This window comes from Ursus maritimus, unplaced genomic scaffold, assembly GCF_017311325.1.
Source record: "Ursus maritimus isolate PB19 unplaced genomic scaffold, ASM1731132v1 scaffold_5, whole genome shotgun sequence".
Lineage (NCBI taxonomy): Eukaryota > Metazoa > Chordata > Mammalia > Carnivora > Ursidae > Ursus > Ursus maritimus.
In genome coordinates this window covers 24,261,772-24,289,208 of record NW_024426663.1, presented here as the reverse complement: position 1 = coordinate 24,289,208, position 27,437 = coordinate 24,261,772, and the positions used below count along the sequence as shown (strand labels likewise).

Here is a 27,437-nt window from a genome sequence, read left to right as displayed (position 1 = left end):
CCTATGAGGAAGAATTGCTGCACTGGACACAGTGGTGGACTCTAATTCCTAAATCGCATTTCCCATAAGCAATTCTCATAAGCGGGTTTAACACCTTCGGTGAAGCTGGATTTACAGTCACAGGATTATGAGGAATGCATCACGCAATGTAACAGAAAAGTTACAATAAGAAACTCTGAAAGATGACTGGAACTCAGTTACCCTCCTTTCGTCCTAAGTGCTAGAAACTGGAAGACACAGCCCAGAGGCTGACCAGACGGTCACGTGAAGAGATATGAAGAGGGAACATGCATAAATTTGTCATGAATGTGATCAGGGGACATTGTCAAACCAGAGATTCTAAACATTGACTGTTCTATTTTTTTCATGACAATAGCAAGTTGCTATTTTCCATTAATTCAGCTTATCTCTAATTCACTCTTAACAGTATCATAAACTAAAAAATCACTCTGGTAATAGTCACAGGATAATGCAAACTGAATGAACTTCAAGGCACTTAAAATCTTAACCTTTGTAAATATAAAAGTTAAGCTGGAAATGTTTCCCTCATGGCCAAAATGTGTAGCAAATACAATCAAACCGTCTTGTATATACATGTGGTTCACTGAATTATCTACTCAGAGTTTAATAGATGCTAAAAATTGCATTAAAACAATTCCCTGTAACTCTTTACATTCTATATTTTATGAATAATGGTAATAAGGTATAGTTTGTATGTTTTTGACATTTCTGTAAGGGTAAAAATGACAAATTACATAAGCCAGAGAAATACTAGTATTTTAAAAGCTTGTTTTACTAGGGCAAATTAATCTTAGAAAGAGAAGATATGGTTATTTTGCAACAGCATTGTCTAAAGTTTCAAATTCTTGAGTGAATATGATAAATTTATAAAAATGTGCAAGAAACTAAAACATTTAATTTTTAGCATTTCAGGAAATACTAAAGTGGGATAGGAAAAGATGAAAATTTTGGTGTTTGGTATTCAAAGCTTAATTAGCACACTTCCTAGAGGACACCTTACAAATATTACCCATTATCCAACGTTGCTTACAAAGGTGGTTTGCAGTGATTACAGAGAAAGGTATGGTTCATCAGAATTTGCAGAAATTCTGATTCCTGTGCTTCCCAGATGGGTGAGGCATCCCTATACTGTGGGTAGACACCATATGACACGAAAGGGATTGTGCTAAAATGGCACAGTTCAAATGAAAGTTTATAACATCTGAACACAGGGAGTGAACTGAGTTGTTGGGGCACTCTCAGCACCACTCAGCTATCAAAAAGAATGATTTCTTGGGGCGCCTGGGTGGCACAGCGGTTAAAGCGTCTGCCTTCGGCTCAGGGCGTGATCCTAGCGTTATGGGATCGAGCCCCACATCAGGCTCCTCCACTATGGGCCTGCTTCTTCCTCTCCCACTCCTCCTGCTTGTGTTCCCACTCTCGCTGGCTGTCTCTATCTCTGTCAAATAAATAAATAAACTCTTTAAAAAAAAAAAAGAATGATTTCTCAACATTTGCTGCAACGTGGATGGGACTGGAGGAGATAATGTTAAGTGAAATAAGTCAAGCAGAGAAAGACAATTATCATGGTTTCACTCATGTATGGAACATAGGAAGTAGGAAGATCGGTAGAAGAAGAGGGGGATAAAGAAAGGGGGGATGATCAGAAGGGGGAGTGAAGCATGAGAGACTATGGACTCTGGGAAACAGACTGGGGGCTTCAGAGGGGAGGGGGTGGGGGAATGGGATAGGCTGGTGATGGGTATTAAGGAGGGCACGTATTGCATGGTGCACTGGGTGTTATGTACAACTAATGAGTCATGGAACTTTGCATTGGAAACCAGGGATGTACTGTATGGTGACTAACATAATATAATAAAAAAAATATTATTATTAAAAAAAAGAATTAGAGTGGGAAAAGAGGGCAGTGTGGTCACTTCTCTCTCTCTCTCTTTTTAAAGATTTATCTATTTATATCGGGGAGAGAGAAAGAGCATATATGGAGCATGGGGAGGAGCAGTGGGAGAGGGAAAGAGAATCTCAAGCAGACTCCCCACTGAGTGTGGAGCTGACCGGGGCTCGATCTCACAGGGCTCAATCTCACGACCCTGAGACCATGACCTGAGCCGAAACCAAGAGTTGGCTGCTTAACCAACTGAGCCACCCGGGTGCCCCCAGTGTGGTCACCTTTATCTTTGGAGATAAAAAGCAGGAATTCCAGGAATCACATTATACAGAATGGAATGAAGAATCTGAATCTAAAGAAGCCCAGTAGATGGTGAATAGATGACGCAGGAAGGGTACGTGCCTAAGCACAGCAGCAGAAAACAGCCAGAGGAAGTTGAGGAACAGCAAGAAATCCAGGTCAATGAGGCCCTGGGTGCTGAAAGTCAGAGAGGAAGTAGCTTAGAGCAAAAAGAGGAGATTCCAGATACAACTTCTTTCAAATTAGAGAACAATTGCCATACTGTTAATCATATATTCCATAGCTCATAGAATTTGGAATTAAGATCCAAAAAACATCCTTTAAAGCACATCAGAAAGCAATACGTAGTAGTATTAGTATAAAGGCTGCAAATGACCAAATAAATAGACTAAATATATTATTTTTCAGTATGGATATATCAGATCATTTTTTCTTAACGCTAAGTATCTTTTTGTTTTTAAAAATAAAAAGGTAACATTTTTTAATAACACACAACTATTTATGAAAGGTTACTTCTAATAAACAACTTAAAGAAAAACTGCAATTTTCTATTTAGGATTACTGTTTATAAAAAGAGATCACTAGAAGCAGCAGCACATTGATGTTCAGATGTCATTAGTCTTAGAGAGGTGTTTGGTATGGATGGCAATGTATCTGAGAAAGTAGCTTTTTTAAGGAAAAAGACAGGCGAAAACATTTTCTACTTGAATGAAGAAGTAGTAAAGATGGATTAGATTCTATGTAATTCAGGTTCTGTAACTAGAAAACAACCTGAAAATGAAAGAAAAACCTTCTTAAAATCCATGTTTTAAAAATGGGTTTTGAATCTCAAGGAGCTCCAGCTGTCTATAAAGTACCAAAAGAGTTTCACACACATTATATACAGGCTTTTGAAATGACATAGATGATTCCTCTGTTTTTTGCAGCATTTTCAATCCCACTGTTCACAAAGATTAAAAAAAAAAAAACACAACCATATACGAAATGTGTACTCCAGAAATATGAATCTGTAACTCAACTCTCTTAATTCTCATTTGGGCCCATGTATTCTGAAGTAACTATTATTTTGTTTGAAATCTAAAAGTCAGATGATCTTGCTTTGGGATATTTTAAAATTTCCAACCACAAAGAATCTATAGCCATTTAGGAATAGTAGTTGCTGAAAATTCTTAAAGACTTTATGACTAATGAATAATGCCTGCTATGAACTGCTGCTAAAGCTGGGTGCACTTCTGCCTTAAGATAACTAACATGGTTCTGCCTCCATCCAGTTTAGAGAACTTTCGTGGGTCACACAGTTCTCATTATCCTTCCTCATTTTTCTTCACCATTCTTTCCTCTCTTTCTACCCCATATAGTTATCACTACTTGCGGTTCCAACAACAAAGAGCCCAGATCATCAAGCAAAAGTGCTATTTTAATTTTATTTATTTATTTTTTAATGTACCTCAGGCAGTCCCAACCCAGGCTTAATGAGCCGATGAGACATGTTTTTTCAATGTAGTCTGCTGATGACCTGCAGTAGGTCTGAGAGGCAATCCAGAGGTTTCTATTTTTACCCAGTGACCCAAAAGATTCCTGTGCACATTAAAGTTTGAGAAGTAATGATCTCTCCCCACACACAAACTTTGTGGCATATAGAAAAGGAACATATTGAGATCATATTCATATTTTTTTAGAGAATAATGAATTATTTAAAAGGGAAAGATCAAAGCCTATTTTTCTCAGTGATAAAATACTTGTACTGACACTACTACTGGTAAATTAACTTTCAAAGGAAAATTATGGCCTCGCTTTGGTATACCCATCAAACAGATCAGCATATAATAATACAGCTATGTAATACCTAGTGTAGTGTGAATTCCTCTCCTCATGTTCTTTAAATATTATGCTAAACCAGCTTTTCCATTTAACAAAAGTTTTATTAGAATAGGCTGTTCAAATATAATAAAATATTATGGTTCAAATGAAAGGGTTAGCAGAGGATGTAAGACCAGGGTATATATACTTTATTGTTATATTTACCTTGTTTACTTTACTATATGCTGGATTCAGAACATCTTTTTTTTTTTTTAAAGAATTATTTATTTATTTATTTATTTATTTATTTATTTATTTATTTTAGAGAGAGAGTGAGAGCAGGGGGAGAGGCAGAGAGAGAATCTTCAACCAGACTCCCCACTAAGCATGGAGTCTGACGGGGGGGCTCAATGTAGGGTTCAATCCCAGGACCCTCCGATCATGACCTAAGCTGAAATCCAGAGATGGCCGCTTAACCAACTGCCCACCCAGGTACCCCTAGATTCAGAACATCTGGAAGGAAAGTGCTGTCTTTCTTCTAGTGCCTAGTAGAGCAGAGACTGCCACGGAGACAGTCATTTAGTAAATGTTTGTTGCATGGATGAATAAATGACTAGCTGGAAATGTAACGCATATGCATTCTAGAAAGAATGTATACGCATAAAACAAATCAACTCAGAAATCAAAAAAATAATATTTTACTGCCCGTATCTATAAAAGAAAAATAATGAATATAAAAGAATTATCTTTAAAAATAAATAGCAAATAGTCATCTTCAGATCTTAGTCAGTTAGCAAAGTACCCAGAAGAATTAAATAAACTTACACATTTTTATATAAGATAACCTAAGACATATTTCCATAATTATACAAAGTTGCTATTTCTAATACATTAGTCAGAAAGAGAAACTGACATTCCAAAATGCTAGTGAATAGTCAGTGTTCAATGTGGTGGTTATTAGTTGGAAAAAAGAATGTAGGTAAGGAATATAAGGTCAGAAAAACTTGAAAATGGGGAGAAAAAGGTTTTGTTTAACTGTATTTATTGCACTAACCCTTGAAATCCAAAACCAATTAGAAACATTGTGGTGCTCTCGATAATTGCCCACTGAGTGTGTACATTTAAAATGGCAATTTCAATTTTTATTTCACCTAGACAAGGAAGAAAATGGAACTGAATACTAATTAGTGTATGTGTGTCATACACCTGAAAGATTAGGGGAATACTGTGCTCATTATAAGTGAGTTTAAGCAAAGTACTCAAATGTTTCATTTGAAGTACTGAGTATAAACAAAAGAAGTGACAAGGGAAATTAATAATGCTCAGACAGAAAATTAGGTACATGAGTCGACTTCCCAGAGCCTCTTAGATATGATTTTCCTTTAAGAAAGGGATACACTTATTCTTTTAAACAAATAACTTAGAAAATAAGATGTTATGAAAGAATACAGTAACATAATAACTTTGAACATAATCTCAGAATACCTATTAAAATGACAATTGAGAATTTTCAGTTTTCTCTCCATTATACACAGGCTTTTTCATTTAATATAAAAGCCTTTTTATTTACTTATATTGCTTTTCTCTGAGAGTTCATTATCATCTTCAGACTAAATGCAAAATAATAACAATAAAAAAGTAATAATGATAGACCCCCTTAAAAATAAGAGGTATTACATTATTCTACTTAAAAAATGAATAAAATAAATTATTCCACTTAACAAAGTCATATTTAATCTAAATTTCTCTAAGAGTCAACCAATGTCCTGTTCCATTGAGGTTATCTCTACCTATAATTAAGGATAAAGAGAACTTAAAGTTAATGAAAGGCAGAGTGATGTGTAAGTTAAGTAGGCAATAAACTGGGACAAAGTAAGTGAAAAGTCAGGGCATGAAACGCTAATAAGGTGTTTCTCAGCGAAAACATTGTAAAATATGTTATTTATGGTTTATTGAAACGTGGCAATGACTGAAGCTTGCGAACATAATTTGCCAAACAGAAACCCCGATGCAATCTTGTGACATCGTCTCACATCGTTCTGCCATTTCTGCTACAAATCTTAATTCCCAGAGTTTTATCATGATTGCAATCCCACAAATCATAACAGACCATTTAAAAAAATGGTCTTTGCAACGATTTTTAACAATAAAAGATAAGCAGTTTTTGTTGTCCTTCATCTATTCTGAGCCTTAATTTTATCTTCATTACTCTGGGATCAAAACTGTATAGATATGCCGTGTTCATTATCTGGAATTCTCTTTGCACATGTAGCTACAGATTAGAAAAATCAAGTGTAGGGGCGCCTGGGTGGTGCAGTAGTTAAGTGTCTGCCTTTGGCTCCGGGGGTGATCCTGGAGTTCTGGGATCAAGCCCCACATCAGGCTTCTCCGCTAGGAGCCTGCTTCTTCCTCTCCCACTCCCCCTGCTTGTGTTCCCTCTCTCGCTGGCTGTCTCTCTCTGTCAAATAAATAAATAAAATCTTTAAAAAAAAAAAGAAAAAGAAAAATCAAGAGTAATTTAAGAAGGGATTTCTGCAAATGCATGCAAAAATAAATGCATAAAGCAAAACAATATCAGGTAACCACATGGAGCCATATAGATAAAAGAAAGGTATGTAGGTAGGATATATAAAAATTCATAAGAAACCTGAACAAAGGAAATATCTGAAGGAGATTTCAGCCCAGTTCCTAAGGTAAGGAAGTCATGTTACTTGGCCATCAATCAGTTTCTCATTCTATTAAATTTCTGTAAAGCAATCCCTGTACATTGCACCTAATAATGTCAAATCATGGATTTCCACATTAAAAATTACCCCGACTCAAACTATATAGTAAACAAAATAGCTCAACTAATAAATCAAAATTCTGTAATAGCTCCTTGGAATAAGCTCCAAATCTTTTAGTATGTATGACTCTTCACACATACTTAACTCACACACTTAATTAGATACATGTTCCTCTATACACGAGTCATGATTTTCTATATGATGTTCCCCTGAGTCTCACCTAGTGTCTTTGATCATGCTGTCCCATAGATTTTTAGTGTCTATTGAAAGCCATTTTCCGAGGCCCACCTAAAAAACTATTCTCCCCTAAGGCTTTTTCATGATAATTAATTATGTCTTCCACTAAACCTGGGTTTCCTTCTCTTCGGCACACATCAATGACTTGCTAGATATTTTTAATGTACTCTCCCCAACAGAGGTATAACCTTTCACAGAAATCATGGTCTAATTGCCTTTTCTGTCCTCCTAATATGTAGTTTACTGTCTCCCTTCAGTTAAGTCATCAAAAAGCATTTAACTGGATAAAATAGAAGGTTCTGCTATTACTACCATCCATCTCATTTTAGGGAAATCATTTACTATCTTGGTATATCTTGTTTTTTTCTGTTTTAAAAAAAAAGCTGGCCGCTGATAATAAATAAAACGGTAGGAACTGAAACATTCTCAGCTACTGAAAGAAGGTGCTGACGGCATTTTAGGTTTTCTTATCATCTATTATACATGTTACATGCTGCAAACCGATTTCGAGACAGAAAGAAAAGATGCAATTTTTACTTTCTCCAAGTGTCAGAAGTTGCTGTTAAATGTTAACACAGTACTAATGAACACATAGCCTATGTAAAAACCTTCTTCTTTGATATGTACCTTAAAATAGTAATATTTATAGCCCAAGAATTTCAACATTTTTAACCCTCTTAATGCACTTTTCAGTCAATGTCCAGATATCCCACAGTTTCAGATTTTTATACCCCATTTGGACTCAACTAAATCATCCTGTCCTCTGACCATAAAGAAAAGTCACACTTTGGGCTCTGACTTGTATTCTTTCTGAAATGATTCTGGTCATTCCTTGGCAGTCACCTTGACCCCATCCCATGTGCTACCTGAATCCATGGCCATCTGTCGTTTTCTGCAGCTGTCCACGCATTTATCAGCCCCTTCTTATTGAGACGTGCATAGTAGGGATACCACTTCTGGAGTCCAAAAAGAGCTCGGTGGGTAGAGGAAGCTGTGATTTGCTGATTTGATATGATTCCGCCTTCAATTCCCAATGGGCCCGAACATTCTGGGAACAAATCAGGAAAAGATGTGAATGTATCAGGAAGAATTCATTCTCAAAATGTGGCTGTTAGATTTGACAGGAGATATTTTTAAAATAAATTTAATTTGTACCATCATGCCTTTTGAGCCCCACCTACTTTACAGATCTGACATTGAACTCCACAGGAAGAAAATAATTCTTCCTCCTCATGACATTCTTCTTCCTTTGCTTTGAGTGTGGCACCTCGGCAGATACCGCCCTTCCGCATCAGGCCTCCGCATTATGCACTGTCATCCCTTGGCTGTCAATCACATCAACGAAAGTGTAATGCCCTTAAAGGGCCTATCTCATATTTTATGTTTTCAGAAATTAGCATACCTCATAAATTGTAAACCCTCAATAAATATCCTTGATCCGTTATTTCTTGACCAGCCTGAATCTGAGTTTTATGTCGAAATCATTTTTATACTGACTCAGCATTTCTCATTACTATAAATTTTTTTAACTTAAATTTTTATAAACATCATCAGGTATGCTTCCAACAAAAAGGGCAAAGTGCAAATCTGTCAGCATTTAATAATAATAGCTTGTAGCATGCTATAAGTAATAGAAAACATGTAGACAGATTATTTTTATGAAGTAAGCAGGTAAACTCCCTGACATTATACATAACTTATGTACACTGTAAGTAAATCAAGATATTAAAATATTTATAATATTTTAAATTCAAAATTCACAATGATACATATAGATATTTTGCACTTACATTTTAATTCTCTTTTTAAAATATTTCTTTAAATTTGCAACTTGGAAACAAGAAAAATTTCTTAATAAAATTTTTATATTCTAATATTAAGGCATAATATAATTCAAATATGTTCTCAGATATCAAATGCATTTAGATTTTAAAATTAGAAATGACGGTAAATGCATCTAAAAAGTAAATATATTTTTATATATATTTGAATTTTTTATTTCATAAAATTTCACCACAAACTACATTTATTTTAAATTCAGTTTTGAAAATTCAGAATAAGTAATATTATGATAAAATGAAAAGTAATACCTAGTTTTCTTAATTTTAGTTATACATTTAATATTCAACTTTTTAGCAAATTCAATATGTATATGATAATCTTGTTATAAAATATACTATACTAATTTATCAGAATTCCTCAAAATATGAAAGGAGCATGCTGCCATTATGAATTGTCAGTATGTATGTAAGTCAACTTGATCAGTGATTGTCACCAAGCATATGTTGGGTTTTAACTAATATTGAAGGTCAATATTTGTTGGTAATTAAATGTTTACACTTAGATTGAGGATGGAAATACGAAAGAAAGAATTTTACAATTGTATTATAATATTTTTAAAAGTTACAAAGATGTTTCTCGTTGGTAACCATTCTTTCATTAAGCATAAACATGTTTCTCTTTTCTATTTCATGTTCAGAGAATAAGTAGCTCTAATCACATTGCCTACTAATATTTCTCCAAGGCTTTAAAATCTTGAAACACTTCTTATAAAATGGATGGAAATATGTGGATAACTAATCATCTTAATCAGACTTTATTAGTAAAGATGGCATCAATAGAGCAAAAATTGCACCTTTGTAATTGATAACTGGTAAATCATTTACCTTTAGGAAGATGTACTGTATCACTTTGAAGTCATTAACTTAAGAAGCCATTCATTTTTAGAACTGCAGTATTAGGATAGATAATAATCTGATTTTCACATTTCAAAAAAATGAACCCCCAAAACTCAGATGTTGAGCCTTTGGATTCTTGTGTTGCTTTCCATTTTAAACTTCAAGATCTTTACAGACTTCATAAAAGCACTAAGAGAAATTCATGATGATGCTTTGATTTTAGACAACCACAGGAGGCTAGCTTTTTGAGAATATCGCCATTAAAGGAGTCTCAAGCATCCTTGTCCTTGATTTGTGCAATGTTTGGAAGGGAAAATGCAGCAGGTAGAGAGATCGATTATTGTAGGCCAGTCAGTGGAACAGCAGAGAGAGCCAGGTTTAATTTAACTTAATTTAGTTTAATGTATTAATTAAACTACATGATAGCCTTAGGAAGAACTCTATACCATTTAGGTGTGTACTTCCAACGACCTTATGCTGAACTGGACATTTTCACCAAATCTGTAACCATTTTAAAAGAGAGAGATTAGACCTCAAGCCACACTATTCAGTAAGTCCACTTCATTGGTACTCTTAACCTACCAACTGCCACTTATTAATTAACATGTCAGCAGACACAGTGGCCAGGAACTGTTGCATTATCAGCTAAGTCAAATACCAATGAACAAGTAAAAAATATATTTGTGTGTGTGTATATATATATATATATATACACAAATATCTTTTTTGCTCTGTCATATGACTCCCAATCTTTGTTATGCCCTCACTACACATTCACTGAAATAAATCATAATCCAAAAAATATGAAGTGACATGTTATATTTTTATAGGGCTTCACAGCTTACAAAGTATTTTTACATGAGCTATCTTATTGCTGTGATGTCAAATTTATTAGTATTTCTTTTCTCAGTCTGCAATTCCACATTTTTTTAAGAAATAAATTTTTACAAGATTCACTTAAATACTGTATGTTGCCAATCTGAAAAGCCCAGCAGAAGAAACATGATTATGTGTGGTGTTCTTGAATGAAGCATGTGTCTGTGAAGTATCAGCTTACTTCCTTACTGGCTAGTGGTCCTCAGTATTTCCTCCAATTAAATATTGGGGTTATAATTTGCAATGACGTGGAGCTAGAGTGTATCATGCTAAGCAAAATAAGTCAGTCAGAGAAAGAAATATACCATACGATTTCTCTCATATGTGGAATTTAAGAAACAAAACAGATGAACATAGGGGAAGGGAAAACAGAAGAGAGAGAGCGGGGAAACAAACCATAAAGACTCTTAACAATAGAGAACAAACTGAGGGTTGACAGAGGGAGGTGGGTGGGGGATGGGCTGGATGGGTGATGGGCATTCAGGAGGGCACTTGTTATGATGGGCACTGGGTGTCATATGCAAGTGATGAATCAGTGAATTCTACTCCTGAAAACAATAGTGCCCTGTATGTTAACTAACTAGAATTTAAATAAAATATGAAAAAAAAATTGGGGTTATGATGACACCTAATTCACTAGCTCTCAGGTAATATGAGGTAAAAGGTGCTCTTCCTCTGTAACTATAAACTGTTAAAAAAGAATGATCTTGGTTCTGTACAGCCACTTGCCTGCTTCTCTTTAGAGCAAATGATGGAGGTGATGCTGGACTTCTGGCTTCTCTGGAGCAGCCCCTGCGTCTTACACAGTGTTACATCCTTAGGTGGCCATGGTGGTCAGCACACAGAAAGAGTTTAAATGATATGTGATGCATGTCGGTACTGGGGGCTATTTTTCTCTAAACAGTAAACGAATAAGCAAATCCAAGGCTTATACTTCATGTCACACTCAAAGTTGTCACAAAGCAGCTCTTCTTCACTAATCATTTGGATCACAATCAAATGGATGTCATCATAACAAAAAGTTCACAATCCAATTTCCTTTTGCCTGTGCTATTCACTTCCCCAATGTCCTATTAACTTCAACAGTTATAAAAACTAATGAAGGAGTTGCAATTCAGAATGCAAATGATTATACACCTAAGATTAAGTGACCTTACGCAGTGAAGAGTAAGATGCTTAAAAGGCAGACCATATGGAGGTATATGTAGTCATCATTATCAACAAACAGGGGATAAATATGAAATAATAATTGATGAACAACATATTAGATGAGCATTCTGAAGTTTGGAAAGAGCATTCACAAGTATTTTCTCACCTCTTCAAAAGAAGACTACAAGAAAAAAAGGTTACCACGCTTATTTCATCAGTGAGGAAGCTGGTGGCAAGGGAAGTTAAACTTGTAAAAAATGAGTCTGGAATTGGAGCCAATTCTCTGCTTCCTTCACGAACAAAATATCAATTGATAGAGTGAAGAGTTCAGTAATTCTTCAAAAGTTGATTCTGGATCTTTTGCTTCTGCTGTTATTTTATATGGAGGATGCGTACTTATCCCAGGAGAGAGAGAATAAGAAATTAACATGAAGGAAACATGTAGAATGTCACTACTGGCATTAGGATATGACAGATCTTTCCCAAAGTGGGATACATTAAAACAATGGGCGGGAGCTGATGGCAGTGAGTCACAGAAGTAAATACTGAAGTTCTGTGGTGGTCTGTGTCCCGTAAGGTGTTAATAAATGAACCTGCTACCATTATTGGCCTATATACTGCTAATCTAATAGAGCTAGGCTAATTCAGTTCCAACTAATTTATTGACTTCTCACTATGTGCCCATCCATCCATCAATCCCCCATTTAATTTGGTTTGAAAAATGCATATTTATTAAAGGCTTACTATATACTAGGGACTTTTCTAGGCGGTGGCAATATAAGGATGAACAAAGCAGAAAAGACCTCAGCTCTCAAAAAGTTCATATTCTAGTGGGGAGAAAAACTGTAAACAAAACCTGAACAAACAAGAAATATCATAGAGTGATAAGTAAAGGAAAAAAAGGTGAAACAGTGAAGGTGTGTCAGGTGGTCAGAAATGGCCTTTCTGAGAGGTGACACCAAGTCTTTCTCTGAGTGAGTGAGAAGCAGGAGCTGGGCTATTGTGCACCGGTTTCCTCAAGGAGTTTTCAGTCCAGTGGGGGAGACACATACAGAAATAAAACACATTTTAATATTATGGCAGATACTGAATCAGAAAGCAGCCGGGGCTCAGGGAAGGATTTCCAGGAAAAGGGTGGGAGCTAGCACAGTGAAGAAGGAAGACATAGAGACAGGAAACAGCCTGGTATGGTTGAGGAAGCAGAGGCAGTTCAGTACCCCTAGACCAAGGTGGGTGGGGGCAGGGATTGTTGAGGGATAAAGTGAAGAAATAGAGAGACCCTCGATTATTTTGCTGAAGAGCTTGCTGAGTGAACTTGCTGGGTGTTTTTGAAGGATTCTAACTATGGTCATATTTTCATTTAATATCCATCATTCCTGCTGTACAGTAGAGGGAAGATTTAAGAGGGGAAAAATTATGGCTGAATAGCAAGCTACTACAATTGTTCAGGTACGAAAGGATGCAGGTCTGAAACAGGGATGAAAAAGAGGAAGAGTTCAAAGAATTTCAGAAGGAAAGTTGGGCAGAGCTGGTAATAATGAAATGTTGGGTAGAGGAGAGAAATGCAGTATCTTCAAAGATGCCAGACAGTAGAGCCAGTGCCCCCTTTAGCTGGGATTGCCCATGTCTCACAAATAACACCGTTGGATCAAATACCTCCCTTAAAATTTTATCAAATGTTATTCTTGCTGCCGGACTGAACTGGGGAGGACCTGCTTTTGTCCCACCTGCTGCTGCCATGCAGACCCCACTGGGCTACACCCCCATCAATCAAGCTGCAGGGACAGGACTGAAAAGTGAAAACCTGCTTCTATGCTCAAGCCATACCCAGAACTTCCCTGCCCCACAACGCATTCACATGTATTGTGTATGTACATCTGTTGTCTCACGAAACAGGGAGCCCCTTTGCAGGTAGGGATTATATCCCTCTTGGTACGAGCGGTAAGCCTTGATCTTACCAGACACTTAATAAATATTTGCAGAGGGAGCTAATCTTTTAAAATAAACAAGAAAGATAAAAGGCAAAAATTACAGGTAATATTGTAACCTTTTATTTGCACAATTCAATTTTAAATTAAAAAAATAATGTCACCTATTCTCTCAAGAGTACACAGACATAGAGGCCTCCTTTGGAAATTATTTGTATGCCGAGTGAAGAAGAGTACTTCTTTACTAATGAAAAAAAATGCACTGACAGTCAAGTGAGTTACTGTGCTTTCAACTAGTTGCCAGACAGCAACTGGGTATTTCTAAAATCTGTCCACCGTTATCCCTAAGGTGGGCCCAGTGGCAATTTGATCAGTGCCAATTACAGCAACAGAATACAGTAGTCCTCATTTCCAGGCTGCTAGATCTGTGTTTATGCGTCTTTAGTATTGTGCTTACTTTTGTCAGGTTTAACAATAATCCTAAATTAATGAGTCCAATCACCATTGATTACCAGAGGCTTTTAGGCACCATTTACATAGTCGGTTAAAATAACCGCTTTGATTGAATAGCCTGAGCGGCCTGCAAATGCCTTCTGACCCGAGCCCTGCTGCTCAGACTAACTCCGGGCAAGTGGGTAATGTCACCTGGCAGGTTGAGCAAGAACAGCTGGGCCAGCTAGGGCCAAGCCTCCGGTGCCCTCCCCAGAGCAACTTCCCTGCCTTGGCCAAGTCGGTGTAAATAAAACAGTCTCAAAGTGAGTCCTTCTCACTCTGCACACTCATTCTCTGGAGTGTGGCAAAGAACGGCGTCTGCGTTTTATTGATCTTGCAGCTGACAGTAAGCAGTGCCTCAAGATGTCTCACATCTTGTTCCTGAGTGTGCTGATTAAGCCTTTCAAATAAGTGAGATGCACGGCTGAATCCGTAACAGGAATGCACTGCTTTCATTTGCTCTATCTCAATATCCAGACATCTTCAGAATGAAAAGGATTTCAAATTAAAGCCATGTTAGAAACAAATCTCCTTTAAACATCTCCAGTCCTCTTTTCCTCTGAGCATCTCATCTTCTCATAGGAGTGTGAGTTGTTTGCTGTGCTTAGCATAGCACGATGATTGTGCTGAACACAAGCCCCAGCGAATGGATTACTGAGGACCTCCAATACTACAGGAATTAATGCTGATTCAAGCATTTACCTCCCTCTGTTCCCCCTGGACCACGGCCTTTCCTTTATTCCTAGCATTTCTTTTATTTTAAGAGCTGTCTTCAGACCGGGCTCTAAATTGGTGAGGGGGAGGTCAAGGCCACTATTCCTCACACTGTGGCCTGGGGGTTAAAAGAAGCCCTGAAGATTTCTTTTTTCTTTTTCTTTTTCTGGTGAGACTTCTCACCTAACCTCCCACACATTTGCTCTGATTTCTCTCAGGCTATCATTTTTTTTCTGCTCCTGGGGAGTGGTGTCAGAAGGCAAGAGAGGAAATGAAGACAGGAAGTATAAGAAAGGTTGATCTCAGGGCTAGGGCTTGGATGCACTGGTCTGGTTGTAGGAGACTGGCGAGGTGTCAAAGGAGCTCTCTGGACACAGTGTGAGAATGTGAATATGCACAACATAGCCTTCCCTCTATCTGTCATTCACAAATTCCCGTGACACCCTCTCCGGACCCCGGGGGTTGGCCTCTGGTCATGGCACTGGGAGTAACCACCTTCAAAGAACTTAGAGTTGAAACCCCATTTGGTGATGTTTGTTTCTTTCCACACCCAAACTCTGCTTCTTCATATAAAGGGCATAAACTTCACATGTGGCCATAGTAACCTTGATTAGAAAAACTAGGAATTACAAAGTCATAAAAACAGTTTTCAAAAATTAGTTATGTTTATTTGGATGGCACATAAGATGTATGGGCACGTTAGAGAAAAGGTCATTTCTCTGAGTCACAATCTAGAAGATGATTCTGTGATATGTGGCCGCTAAAGAATTTTCTCTATTCAACAGAAACTGTATTCTATTATTTTCCATATTGGAAAGCTCAGAGGTTTCCAGGTAAAATGATAAGCAACAACTATCTGTGCATATTTTTTCTTCTTAGATAATATAGATCTTAAAGGTAGAAACCATGCCTTTTGTATTATTTATGTTTCCAAAGCACTAAGCACAGTGCCTTATAAATTGGCAGTTCTCAGTTATCATGAGCTAAAGTAAATGAAAACAAATCATTGCTTTTTGGAACCACTTCTCTTCCTTTCTTGAAATTGAATTAATTTTCTGAACGTAGATATTATCTCTCTAAAGATTCAATATACTGGGTGGGTGTTAAAACCAGAAAGGTTTTCTTGGTCTGCTGGGATGCTTGAAACTATACAAGAACCGGCTTTTAAAAGTAGAGGAAATAACGATGTTTGAAATCAAAACCAGCATTTGTAAAGTTACAAATTCAATTATCAGCCATCTAGCTATTTTCTTGTAAAATGTGGTTATGCTTTTCTTCACGCTGTGGTATCTCAAGTCAATTATGATATATTATCTGCTTAAATTAATTGTTTTGAATTGAGGAAAAAATTAAAACCATGAATAAGCTAAATTAGAATAGGAATGCCAATTTTTGGGAATACTGATGCAGAATGATGGTGTTATTTAAATAGAAGGGCCTACAGACTTTAATATTTACAGGCCAGAATTCTTACTGAGAAAGTTCACAAAAGTCAACAAAGTCTCAGAAGATTATCATCCTAATGCAGTGAATAATGTTGCTATAGCAAGTAGAATGTGTTTTAGTTTGCTTAAGATGCATTCTCTCAAATGAGAAAAACATATGGGCTTTTCAACTGCTGAATGCACTTTTGCAGCCAGGCAAGACTTCAGTAACTTGTTCTCAGGCTTCCACTTAAACTGCACAATTCATCTTCTACCAACTACGAAGATAACAACATGGTTTGATGAAACATTTGTCTGTAGAGTCAAAAGCCTGCAATTCAAAAACCTGCAGATGTATACCTATTCTTGCCTTCTGACAAAACATACATCTGCACAGGAAAGAGCTAAAAAGGGGTATAAACGCCAAGGTAAAATGCTAAAGGTAGGATTCTGTTGCTTCAAGAAACTTGAGTTGAATACCAAATGTAAATATTCAAACACTGCTATGCAGAAGACATATCCCTATGCTTTTAAGTTATTTACCTCTTTTAAGCTTTTGTTGGTGAATGTGTATCAGGAGAAATACTGCAAGGCACTGCCTCAGATGTTTTGTTGCAAAGATATATTCTTGGCATGTCAACCACTGATTTTTATTTTAGAGATAAATCATAATCCCAAATCAAATTATCAGCTATCTAGCCATTTTTACCATGCAATGTGGTTATGTTTTTTTTCACACTGGATGCCATCTCAGGTCACGTATGAAGTCTCGGTGTTCCAGAGGTCAAAAGATATCCAAGAATTTAAATGGGAAGCCACTGCAGATGGCAAGATATGTCAGTGAGCCGTCTCTAATGCTAGAACACTTTGGAAAGTAGCTGGAACAAAGGATAGAGAGCAAAACAGAACCAAGGAAATGTGTAGTAGGTGATTGGGTTCTTTGAATTCTAGAGACTTCTACATAATGCATTCACTCCTAAAAATACAAAGAAATGTTTGTCATATAGAAAATAAATAGATAATTCCCATATAGTCAGAGAGGTATTGGAGTTAGGGAAGGAAACTAAAAATTCCAGTAAAGAATGAGGACAGAAGATGAATTCTTGATATACGCATTTACTAATTAAACATTCCTAGAGAATAAAGTATCACAAAGGCTTTGCATACAGTATTTGCAATTGCTTCAGCAGTTCTGAAGGGGAAAATTCAACATAGGATTTTAAACAGAGCAAATGTAAAGCTATTAAAACAAAGATACTTTATGAATTTTATGGAAAGAACATTCTAGGAGAATTTAATAGAGCAACAATTTTATGACAAACCTGTAAAAACTTTTCATGCATTATCTCTCATTCAATAGAGATTCATTCATACTAGATCTGTTTTATAATGTAATGAATATGGGCCAGCCTATTAAAATAGACAATTTAATATTTGCTTCTTTTCAAATTTATTGTGTGTAATAATAAAGTAGACCCCGATATCATGCAGTGTTCAGGTTAAATGCTCGTTTTTGCTGGCAACATTTGTAGAAAAAATAACTTCTAAACTTGGTATTAGAGCTACGTAATAATGAATACATACATTTAAAAAAAGCAGAGGTATTTAAAAATCTTAAATCTGGATTTAAATCTTCAGCTGCTGAAATGAGTAAAGAATATTAGCTGTGTTCAACAAAATATCCATAATGAGATAAATTGCTATTTTCTGGTATGTTCCAACAGAATACATTATTGTTATGTAGTTCAGACTAATGATTAAGTAAATAAATATGTTTCCTATAAACTTGTATTAAAATACATGACAAATATAAGGTTTTAAAACTACAAATAATCCTATGGCTGCCCTCAAAACTAGAATGTCATGCTTTTCCTTAAGCTTTTAATTAAAAGAGAATTTACTGTTTCTCTAATTTTGAAATTAGATAGAAGACTAGGTTCTCCAGAAGCTTCCATCTTATGATGTTGGATAGCTCACCACCCTAGTATATACAAAATTAACTAGGAATCAGGTAAGGGCCATCAAATCACACATGTAAAATAATGCAAAGTCATTAACCCAAAAGAGAGACGGAAGAATTATTATCATTTCTAAAAAATCTGTACAAATGAAGAAAATACTGACTTGCTTTTCCAAGGAATCCTTCACTTTCATTATATACTTCAAAAATAGGAAAAGCAGTTATATTATAACTCAATAGTCTTGTAACAGCAGGCTATAACTACTATTTTTAATATACAGGAAGGATAAATTGCCCAAAAATAGAACCAGAGATACATACTTTACCTTGCCTTAGTAAGAAAATATTTCATTAGCTGAATAGTATTCCTCAATTACCCAAATTCTCTTTTGCTACAGAAAAGAGAAATGACTATGTGAACTACAAAGTGCTCAGGCAGGGGGTTATCATAACATATTTTTGGTACCTTCATACTTTCAAAAGTTATTCGCTCAGCTAAAACTGCAAAGATTAAGAAGGAAATAGAAATACTTGCTTTGTATTAATAGATTTAAAGGTACACAATTTCAAAAGATCATGCAATTTACAAATATAAGTAATTTATTTGGGAAATAATTATGGTAATAATTAAGTGTAATATACTGGTGACTTGTGATGTACATAAAGTGACTTACTGAGTCTTGGGAAATTTTCTATTACAGCGGTTCATCAAAACTGCTCTTTGGGGCAATTTTGGATACGGGTATGACGGAAAACGCAGTTCCAGATATCCATATTTTAACAAATCTGGGTGATACCAATCTACAGCAAAGTATGAAATTGTGAGCTAATTGTATTACAAGGAGAATAACACCATCCACCTTAGGTTTGTTCCATAAATTGGAAACAATATAGGGTAAGCACATAGTCAACTATATGGCAGTCAATATGTCCTTAGTGAGTGGTAGCTCTTACATTGTTGTTATTGCTATTTTATTGTTATAAAGCAAAAGTGAGGTAAAAGGCATGGATGGGAGAAGACTGACTTCCACTGTGTCCACCTGGAGACCCGAGGTTTCAACGTACATTACTGGTACAGCCAGGTTTTATATGCATGTACTTCTTATTCAAGAAAGAAAAGAAGAGTAGAACATCTACTCCCATTTCCCATGCAAAATGTTCTTTAATAAAAATTAAAATACATACATGAGCACAATTATTAATCATGAGCAGTTACTGAAAATGATTCAAAATGCCATGTCACTTGGCGTCTCCTTAATATCATATTCATCATCAGATATTTCTGTCACCAAAGCATTCAAATTGTCAGACAAATCTCTGCCTGGGGGAAATACAAACTACTGCTTCTTTAATGAATGAAAACTAAGTGATTCCCCACAGTATATTGCCAGACTCACTGGAAATAAAAATAACTAATTAAATAATCTCTTCTTAAAATAGGTCTTTGTCTGGCAGGCACTTTTCTTCATTGTGGTACAAAATGGGGATCTCCCATGGAAAAATCTCGTATTAACACTTTGATAAACCAGATTACAACTCTGAAAAGCGCCTTTATAATCAAGTTTCTTGCCCAATTTAATATCCGAGTAATCCTATCTTTAGGTTAGATGGAGATGGAGTTTTAGCTGGTGGCAATTTTGTTTCAGTAATCAAAGAAATTTCATTTCCTCAACTCCATAACTGAGAGTAAAGTAACAAACCATTTCCCCCCAAATTGAATAATACCTAGTTCCTCTATCTTCGGCATAACCTTTTCTGTTTCACCATGACTTATTTTTCCAAACAATGTGAGAGGAAAGTTAATATTCATTGTTTCAGGTTTCCAAGGGCATAAAGGGGATTTTTAGGGGAAAAAAAATCACAAAATGCCCTTAGCACCCAGCTAACTCTGTTCCTGATCTGATTTTGAGATATAAGAAAACCACGCATGAATACTGGTTTCTTATGCAGTGTCGTATAAAAAAAATAAAATGAAGAGACAGTTTCAGAAGAAAAAAAAAGAAATGTATGATAAACTCAGGAAATGTACGTCTTTGCACAGGGGTTGCCAAAAGCACATGATAAAAAACTTCAGGTGATGCCATAAAACATTCTGGCTTATTTGTTCCATATAAAGAAGCGCAAGTTACATTTTGCACAGAAGTCAGCAGGGCGGCAAATATGCACTTAAAATCTTCGAAGAACTGAGTGATTATTTCTTCTTTTGCAGTTTCCTTCTCCTCAAGTCATCAACCTCAGTAGTGCCTAATGCTAGGCTACCACTGGTTGAAAAGGGGATAAAGGGAAGCTTGATAAAACACTACTTCTGTAAGGATCTTATCTTTATTATAACAGTTGTTTAACAACACCTGAGTTCAGGGTTCTGGGTTTTTTTGTTTTGTTTTGTTTTTAACTCTCTCAGATCACACAGATGCCACTACATGGAATCACCTAAGAAATGTTGTTTTTCTTTCTCACTACTAATTACTTATTCATGACTAGAGATTCCACTTTGAGGGATAAACACTATTAAAAATTCTTGACTCTTCTGTTGCTTTCTTCTTGGAGATAGCCAAATGCCCTCTTAACTGAAAAAGGGAAATTTTTTTCTTACTGAAAACAGATCAGTAGAATTAGAAAACAAAGATAATTTGACCACCTGAAACCAGGGCATAATTTATTTACATATGGCCCTTTGTCAGAGAAATGTAATGAATGTGATCTTTTTAAAGCTTGATTTCACTCTCTGAAAGCTGTTAAGGGTTAAATACAGTAAGCACTAAGTTGAAGAATATGAAAAATAAATCAGTAGTAGAATAACGGTAATAATAAACAACTGTATTCCTCAGGGGTCTAAATTTTAGCAGAAAGACTGCTAGTGAGTCCTCACTCAGTGTGTACCGACAAGTGACAGAGAAAGAGGAGATGGGTCTACAGTCTCCTGAGTACAGCAAGCTGTCTTAACAACTTAGAATGACACTGTCCTGGAGTCTAGAGAAGGCATTAGATTAGAAAGATGGCATCACCCCAGTCGTTACACCCTGGGCACTGATAAGCCTTTGAGGGTCTGGGTCTAACCCTCCAACTTTCTTGCTTCATTATCGTCTGTCTTACGGTTGCAAAGAGTGAGAACTGAAAACACGAGTAGGTGTTTCAGAAGTTTCTGTCTGGACTATGGATAGAAGACTGGTATCCAAGATCTATAAAGAACTTCTCAAATTCGATACACGAGAAACAAATAATCAAATCAAAAAATGGGCAGAAGATACGAACAGACACTTTTCCAATGAAGTCATACAAATGACACATGAAAAAATGTTCAAAATCATTAGCCATCAGGGAAATTCAAATCAAAACCACATTGAGACACCACCTTATGCCAATTAGAATGGCAAAAATTGACAAGGCAAGAAACAACAAATTTGGAGATGATGTGGAGAAAGGGGATCCCTCCTACATTGTTGGTGGGAATGCAAGTTGGTACAGCCACTCTGGAAAACAGTGTGGAGATCCCTTAAAAAGTTAAAAATAGAGCTACCCTATGACCCAGCAATTGCACTACTGGGTATTTACCCCAAAGATACAGACGTAGTGAAGAGAAGGGCCATATGCACCCCAATGTTCACAGCAGCATTGTCCACAATAGCTAAATTGTGGAAGGAGCCGAGATACCCTTCAACAGATGACTGGATTAAAAAGATGTGGTCCATGTATACAATGGAATATTATTCAGCCATAAGAAAGAATGATCACCCAACATTTGCAGCAACATGGATGGGACTGGAGGAGATTATGCTAAGTGAAATAAGTCAAGCAGAGAAAGACAATTATCATATGGTTTCACTCATTTATGGAACATAAGAAATAGCAGGAAGATCAGTAGGAGAAGGAAGGGAAGAATGAAGGGGGGGTAAACAGAAGGGGGAATGAACCATGAGAGACTGTGGACTCTGGGAAACAAACTGAGGGCTTCAGAGGGGAGGAAGTGGGGGACTGGGATAGGCCGGTGATGGGTATTAAGGAGGGCACGTATTGCATGGAGCACTGGGTGTTATACACAAACAATGAATCATGGATCACTAGATCAAAAACTAAGGATGTATTGTATGGTGACTAATATTACATAATAAAAAATTATTATTAAAAAATTTCATAAGAAAAAGAAGTTTCTGTCTGGAAAATGCTTCAAAACAACACAAATTGGTATTTTAAAATCGATCTGTAAATAAATGTTTAAATGTTACTCATTACATTAGCTATTAAATCCTGTGGCTAATTTCATCGCTTAAGCAATTCTCCTATTTGCCTTTTCTTGTCTCATTCAGGGTACTATCAAAGCTTCAGGTCTCATTGCCCATATGCCTGCCTTCTATTGGACGGAGTTCTGCTCACTGATCCTACACATTAAATTCTGAATAAACTTTCTGAAAACCTGACCATTTCACCCTTTTGATTATATTTTCTTTCAGTGGATCCACATTGCACAAAAAGTAAAAGCCATCCTCCTGGCTGCTTGAAATTTATCTTGCACTGAATCTTACTTAGATGGCAGCATATGAAATATTTTTGCAGCTCATGTCCCTGTCATTTTATTCCCTGTCCTACCCTTCCCTCAAGTAGAATTAACTGTGCCAATTCGGGGTTCCAAAAAGACTGTAAGCATACTTATATCATAGATAGAGCTTTGTATTTAATAATAACTTTTTTCATGCATTTATGAATTTATTAATCTTTCTTTCACAGTAGATTGGAAATTCTTCTAGATTGGGTCCGATCTGTTGGACCATGTATTGCCTGAATCTTCCATAGTACTTGTTAGTAACAGGTGCTTGAAAACATATTTGGTTAATTCATCTGAGGCTTGTGATAACTGAGAGTATCCCTCTCTAGAGTGATTCTCTATCTGGCAACACAAACACTTGCTGTATTTTACTTGTTATTACTTTAAGCTCACGTTACCTGTTTTCCACTTCCAATATTCTTCTAACAACTGAGAGAAGTAATATTTAAACACTGCAGTTCCCTCTAGATGAACATTCCATTCTTTTCTGTTCCCCTTCCAAAGGTATAGATATTTCTTTTTGTCTCACAGACATTACTGGAGAATAAAAATGAACCCTGCACATATGTATTGCAAAGAAAAATATGTCAGGCATTGCAGCCTCAAGATAACCCAATGGATAGTAGTTTCACTTTCAATTTTAATTGAGGCAACTGAAGCCCAGAGAGGTTAAGTAACTCCCCTAAATTCAAAGAGCAAGGATTTGGCCTCAGATGTATCTATTACCAAAGGGTCATGATAAACATTGTGATACAATGTGCTGGGACATTCTGTTTTATGCCTTAAGCAGTGTGGAGAAGTGATGAAAATGATGAGCAGGGAACCCGGCCATCATGTTTATAAAGATATGCAGTAGTGACCTAACTCACTCTGTGTTCCTCATCATTTTTTCTGCCACGACTTGTGGACTGAAGGTTCAACACGGAGGGGGGGTGTGGGGGACTGGGATAGGCTACGCATTCAACATTTAACAAATATATGTTGAGCTTCTTCATGCAAGGCTGAGGCATTATATTTCATGCCTTGGTCTTTGAAGGTTCGAAGTGATTATACAACTAAGAGTAGCTTAGTAGAAACTAATTTAAAGTTAGCATCATTTTAAAACTTTATCCACAGAAGACTATGGCAAACTGCCTACCTCATGGACTTCCACAGCTTTATTTTCCCTCTCTCTCTCTATTTATTTTCTTGCTGCAATATAGGATTGCCTTTTATATTTTCACTTATAAGAAAGCCAATTATAGCATAGGGCATTCTTCTCCACTTAACAAATGCCTCAGGATAAACTGTGGAAGCAATTGCTTTCAATGCTGACATCTTCCAACATGAAATTAGCATCTGGGTAAGTATCCTTGTCTAACTTAGAATACAAAGGTTAATGTTAATGCATAATTTCCAAAATTTTTATCATCACTCTATCAAGAACTTTGTGTCCTAACCCAGTATTATTTCTATAGTTGATATTAACTTTTGTTTCCAATAACTTTGTATTTTAGGTGCACAATAATCCTTAGAACAAATAAGCAAACACCGATTAAACATTCATATGCTCATAAACTTGAATTTCCCCAGTATTTTCTCCTTTCTGTCATATTCACTTTAATATAGAGCCAAGATTCATTATCTGTGCCAACAAATTAAAAAGTAAACATGAGGAAAATAAATCAATTATATTTATTCCACACACCTTGCGATCATTTTAAAATTCAGTTTTAACTCCCATTTCTAGTGAGCATGACTAATTAATAACATTAATTATTAACTGAAACATGATTTTTGCAGGTTTTAACTTTTATCAATACCCGCTGATTAAGATGGAAGGCTGAAAAAAATTTTCATTTCAACCAGTAATAAAAGCAGCCTTGTAGACAATTTGCTTGGCTAGCCAGTTCCTGGAATTTCAAAAACTGTATGTATGATTATATTCTTGGGAGCAGAGAAGCTGTGACTAGAATGCAAAATAGTCACTCCATTTTACTTACAGGCTGTTAAAAGCTGTAAGACCAATCCTAGAAATTTTTCTAATACTTTTCTTTTTTAAAACTCAGTTTAAATTTGGATTAAATGTATCTAGTGGTTTGTTCATCATATTTAAAGAAGTGATCATCTGCTTCCCATTTTTTTGTTAATCAAAACAGATGAAGGCATCTATGTGTCTCTCCCTCAAATTCTTATTAAAAACTCAAAGAAGGGGCCCCTGGCTGGCTCAGTCAGAGGAGCATGCAGCTCTTGATCTCGGGGTCATGAGTTTGAGCCCCATGTTGGGTGTAGAGATTACTTAAATAAATAAAATGGACAAACAAACAAACAAACAAAAAACTCAAAGAAATCTTAGCTACTCAACTGTTCAGGTTTATTAAATGCCAGACTTAGCCACAGAGGTATTTCAGGAACAGGGAAAGGAAATACATTGAAGAAACTACATCTATTCTTGAAAGACTTTAGATCTGAAAAGGGATTCACCTAACTAGGCACATGGAAGACACAGGCCAGAAACAATACAGTAACAACAAATAAATATTATATGTGTAGTCTTTGCTACCTGTGATGGATTTAAATGGACTCGATTTCAGAAGGAAAAGAAATTAAAATATTAATTTTATATTTTCCAAGTATTCTTTTATCTACCTGTACTACTTTTATAATCAGATAAAAAATGTCTAAGGAACATGGAAGGGTCATTCAAAATAAGTGAAATATCAATAGTTTTCCAAGTGGACAACAGGGATGGTATCACCTATTGCTAAACGCACAGATATACTCACTAGAAACAACTTGAAAGGTAATTGTGCCTAGAAAAAGGTACTTGAATTACAAGTATTTCCTAATTAAGGTAGAGTGTGTGTGTGAGAGAGAGAGAAAGAGGGAGCAAGAGAGAGAGAGAGAGGGAAAGAGAAATCCCATGTAATGATCTTACTGATTTTAAATTATTCTAAACACATATCCACATTTGGGTAGGGTAATCTGTGGGCAGATACATTGGCTTCTACACATATGGCCTAACATAAATAATGGTAAATTTCTACTCACTAAGGGAAATACAATTGGACAACCTGAATTCATGCATCACTTGCTTTAGTGTTAATCCATATTTGTATTCTCTGGATTTAAAAATCATTACTTGGATTGCTTAACTTATAAATGCTTGTAGTAGTAAATTTTTTGAATGGTCATGTTACCTAAATTTCTATGTTACTATTAATTTAATAGACTTCAGTGAGACAAAAATTCCATTATTTTTTACTACTGTGTACCATTATCTTATGTACCACTAACATACCAATGATTTTAAGATGTATCCCAATTTCAGAGATGTTAATATGTTTAAATAAAAAGGCATATATTTTAGAATTGAGGAAATGTACATGATTTCTGTTTATTTTTCTCTTAAAGTTTATCTTTTCAGTTTTTTTTAAGCAACTCCTATTCCTGTATTCCTGATATTACCAAATGAACTACAACCAGGCAGTCCTATAGTTGGTACAGTTAAGCTGGTACTATATAATTACTTCTTCCAGGTCATATCAAAATATAAAAATCTAAAGCCTTAACATAAGACTGGGAAAATGAATTTTTTTTTTCTGATTACTGGCTTATCCACTTAACTGGGCCAAATTTTATATATTACTTAGAAATATTTTCACTCTAGCAATGCCATTATCCCCAGTACATGAAAAAATTGTTTTACTTTTTACAATTAGAAGGAACACAAGAGGAATGCAGTTAATAGCTCTATGGGAACTTTCGTAGTGTTCTGCATAATGAATGAACTCACCTAAATGCCTATGATGAAATCCACCTGACTACTCAAAAGGTTAAATGTGTATAAAAAGCTGGTATTTTGCTATGCAAGGAAGAAGAGTTAAGATATACTAAATGAATTGCTTTTCTTCTCAGGCACACTTATAAGCTGATTACTTTTTTGTGCTGTAAGTAACCTTTTCATGTACAATCCACTGCACTACTTATTATTCATTAAAAAAGCTACCTCAAGTAAAAATATTGTTATAACTGAGGAATACTAGATAAGTTGAAATTCATCATTCATGCAAAGAAGAAAACAGAGAAAACACAGGGAAAAGAAAAATGCTATGAGAGATCTGGAAACAGGAATAAAGAGAGAATGAGAAAGCACGATAGAAGCCCAAGGAGTACACAAGCCTTCTTTGCAGTTTTGGTTCACATGTAATCTTGAATATAGCTCTCTTAATAAGGTAAATTGAATGGGTCTGTGTTTTTCTGTAATCAAAAAGTCAGAGAAAGCATCTCAGAGCAACAAACATCTTAGTATCAAGGACTGTGTTATATATTTTGATAGTTTACTTAGCATCTAGCATAACGCTATTGCCACAGTCATACTGCAAAAAAATCTAGGAGATTAGATGACTAGTAATTTTCATTTTTTTATTCCAGTCTACCTGTGCAAATTTACCCTCCTTAAAGCAAGAAGATCAAATAAATGTTAGCATTGTAGGAGACTGAAAAGCGTACATTGATTAAAATAACCCTATGTATAAGTATATTCTGGCATAAGAACTAAATTGAAAGATAGTCTTAATTATGTTTCATGACAATACTTTGATGCTTTGAAACGGATGTTTCATATTAGTGAAAACATCACTAAGTTAATAGATTGACACCCCCCCC

At 35.8% G+C, this 27,437-nt stretch overlaps 1 protein-coding gene across 1 annotated transcript in view; it reads right to left on the bottom strand.

Annotated features, from left to right (window-relative positions):
• Window positions 1–27,437, bottom strand: part of EDIL3 (EGF like repeats and discoidin domains 3) — a 396,558-nt gene that overhangs the window by 123,874 nt on the left and 245,247 nt on the right. The window contains exon 6 of the mRNA XM_008706378.2: window positions 7,896–8,077. Within this exon, the coding sequence (XP_008704600.1) occupies window positions 7,896–8,077 (182 nt within the window). The remainder of the gene's footprint in view (window positions 1–7,895; window positions 8,078–27,437) is intronic.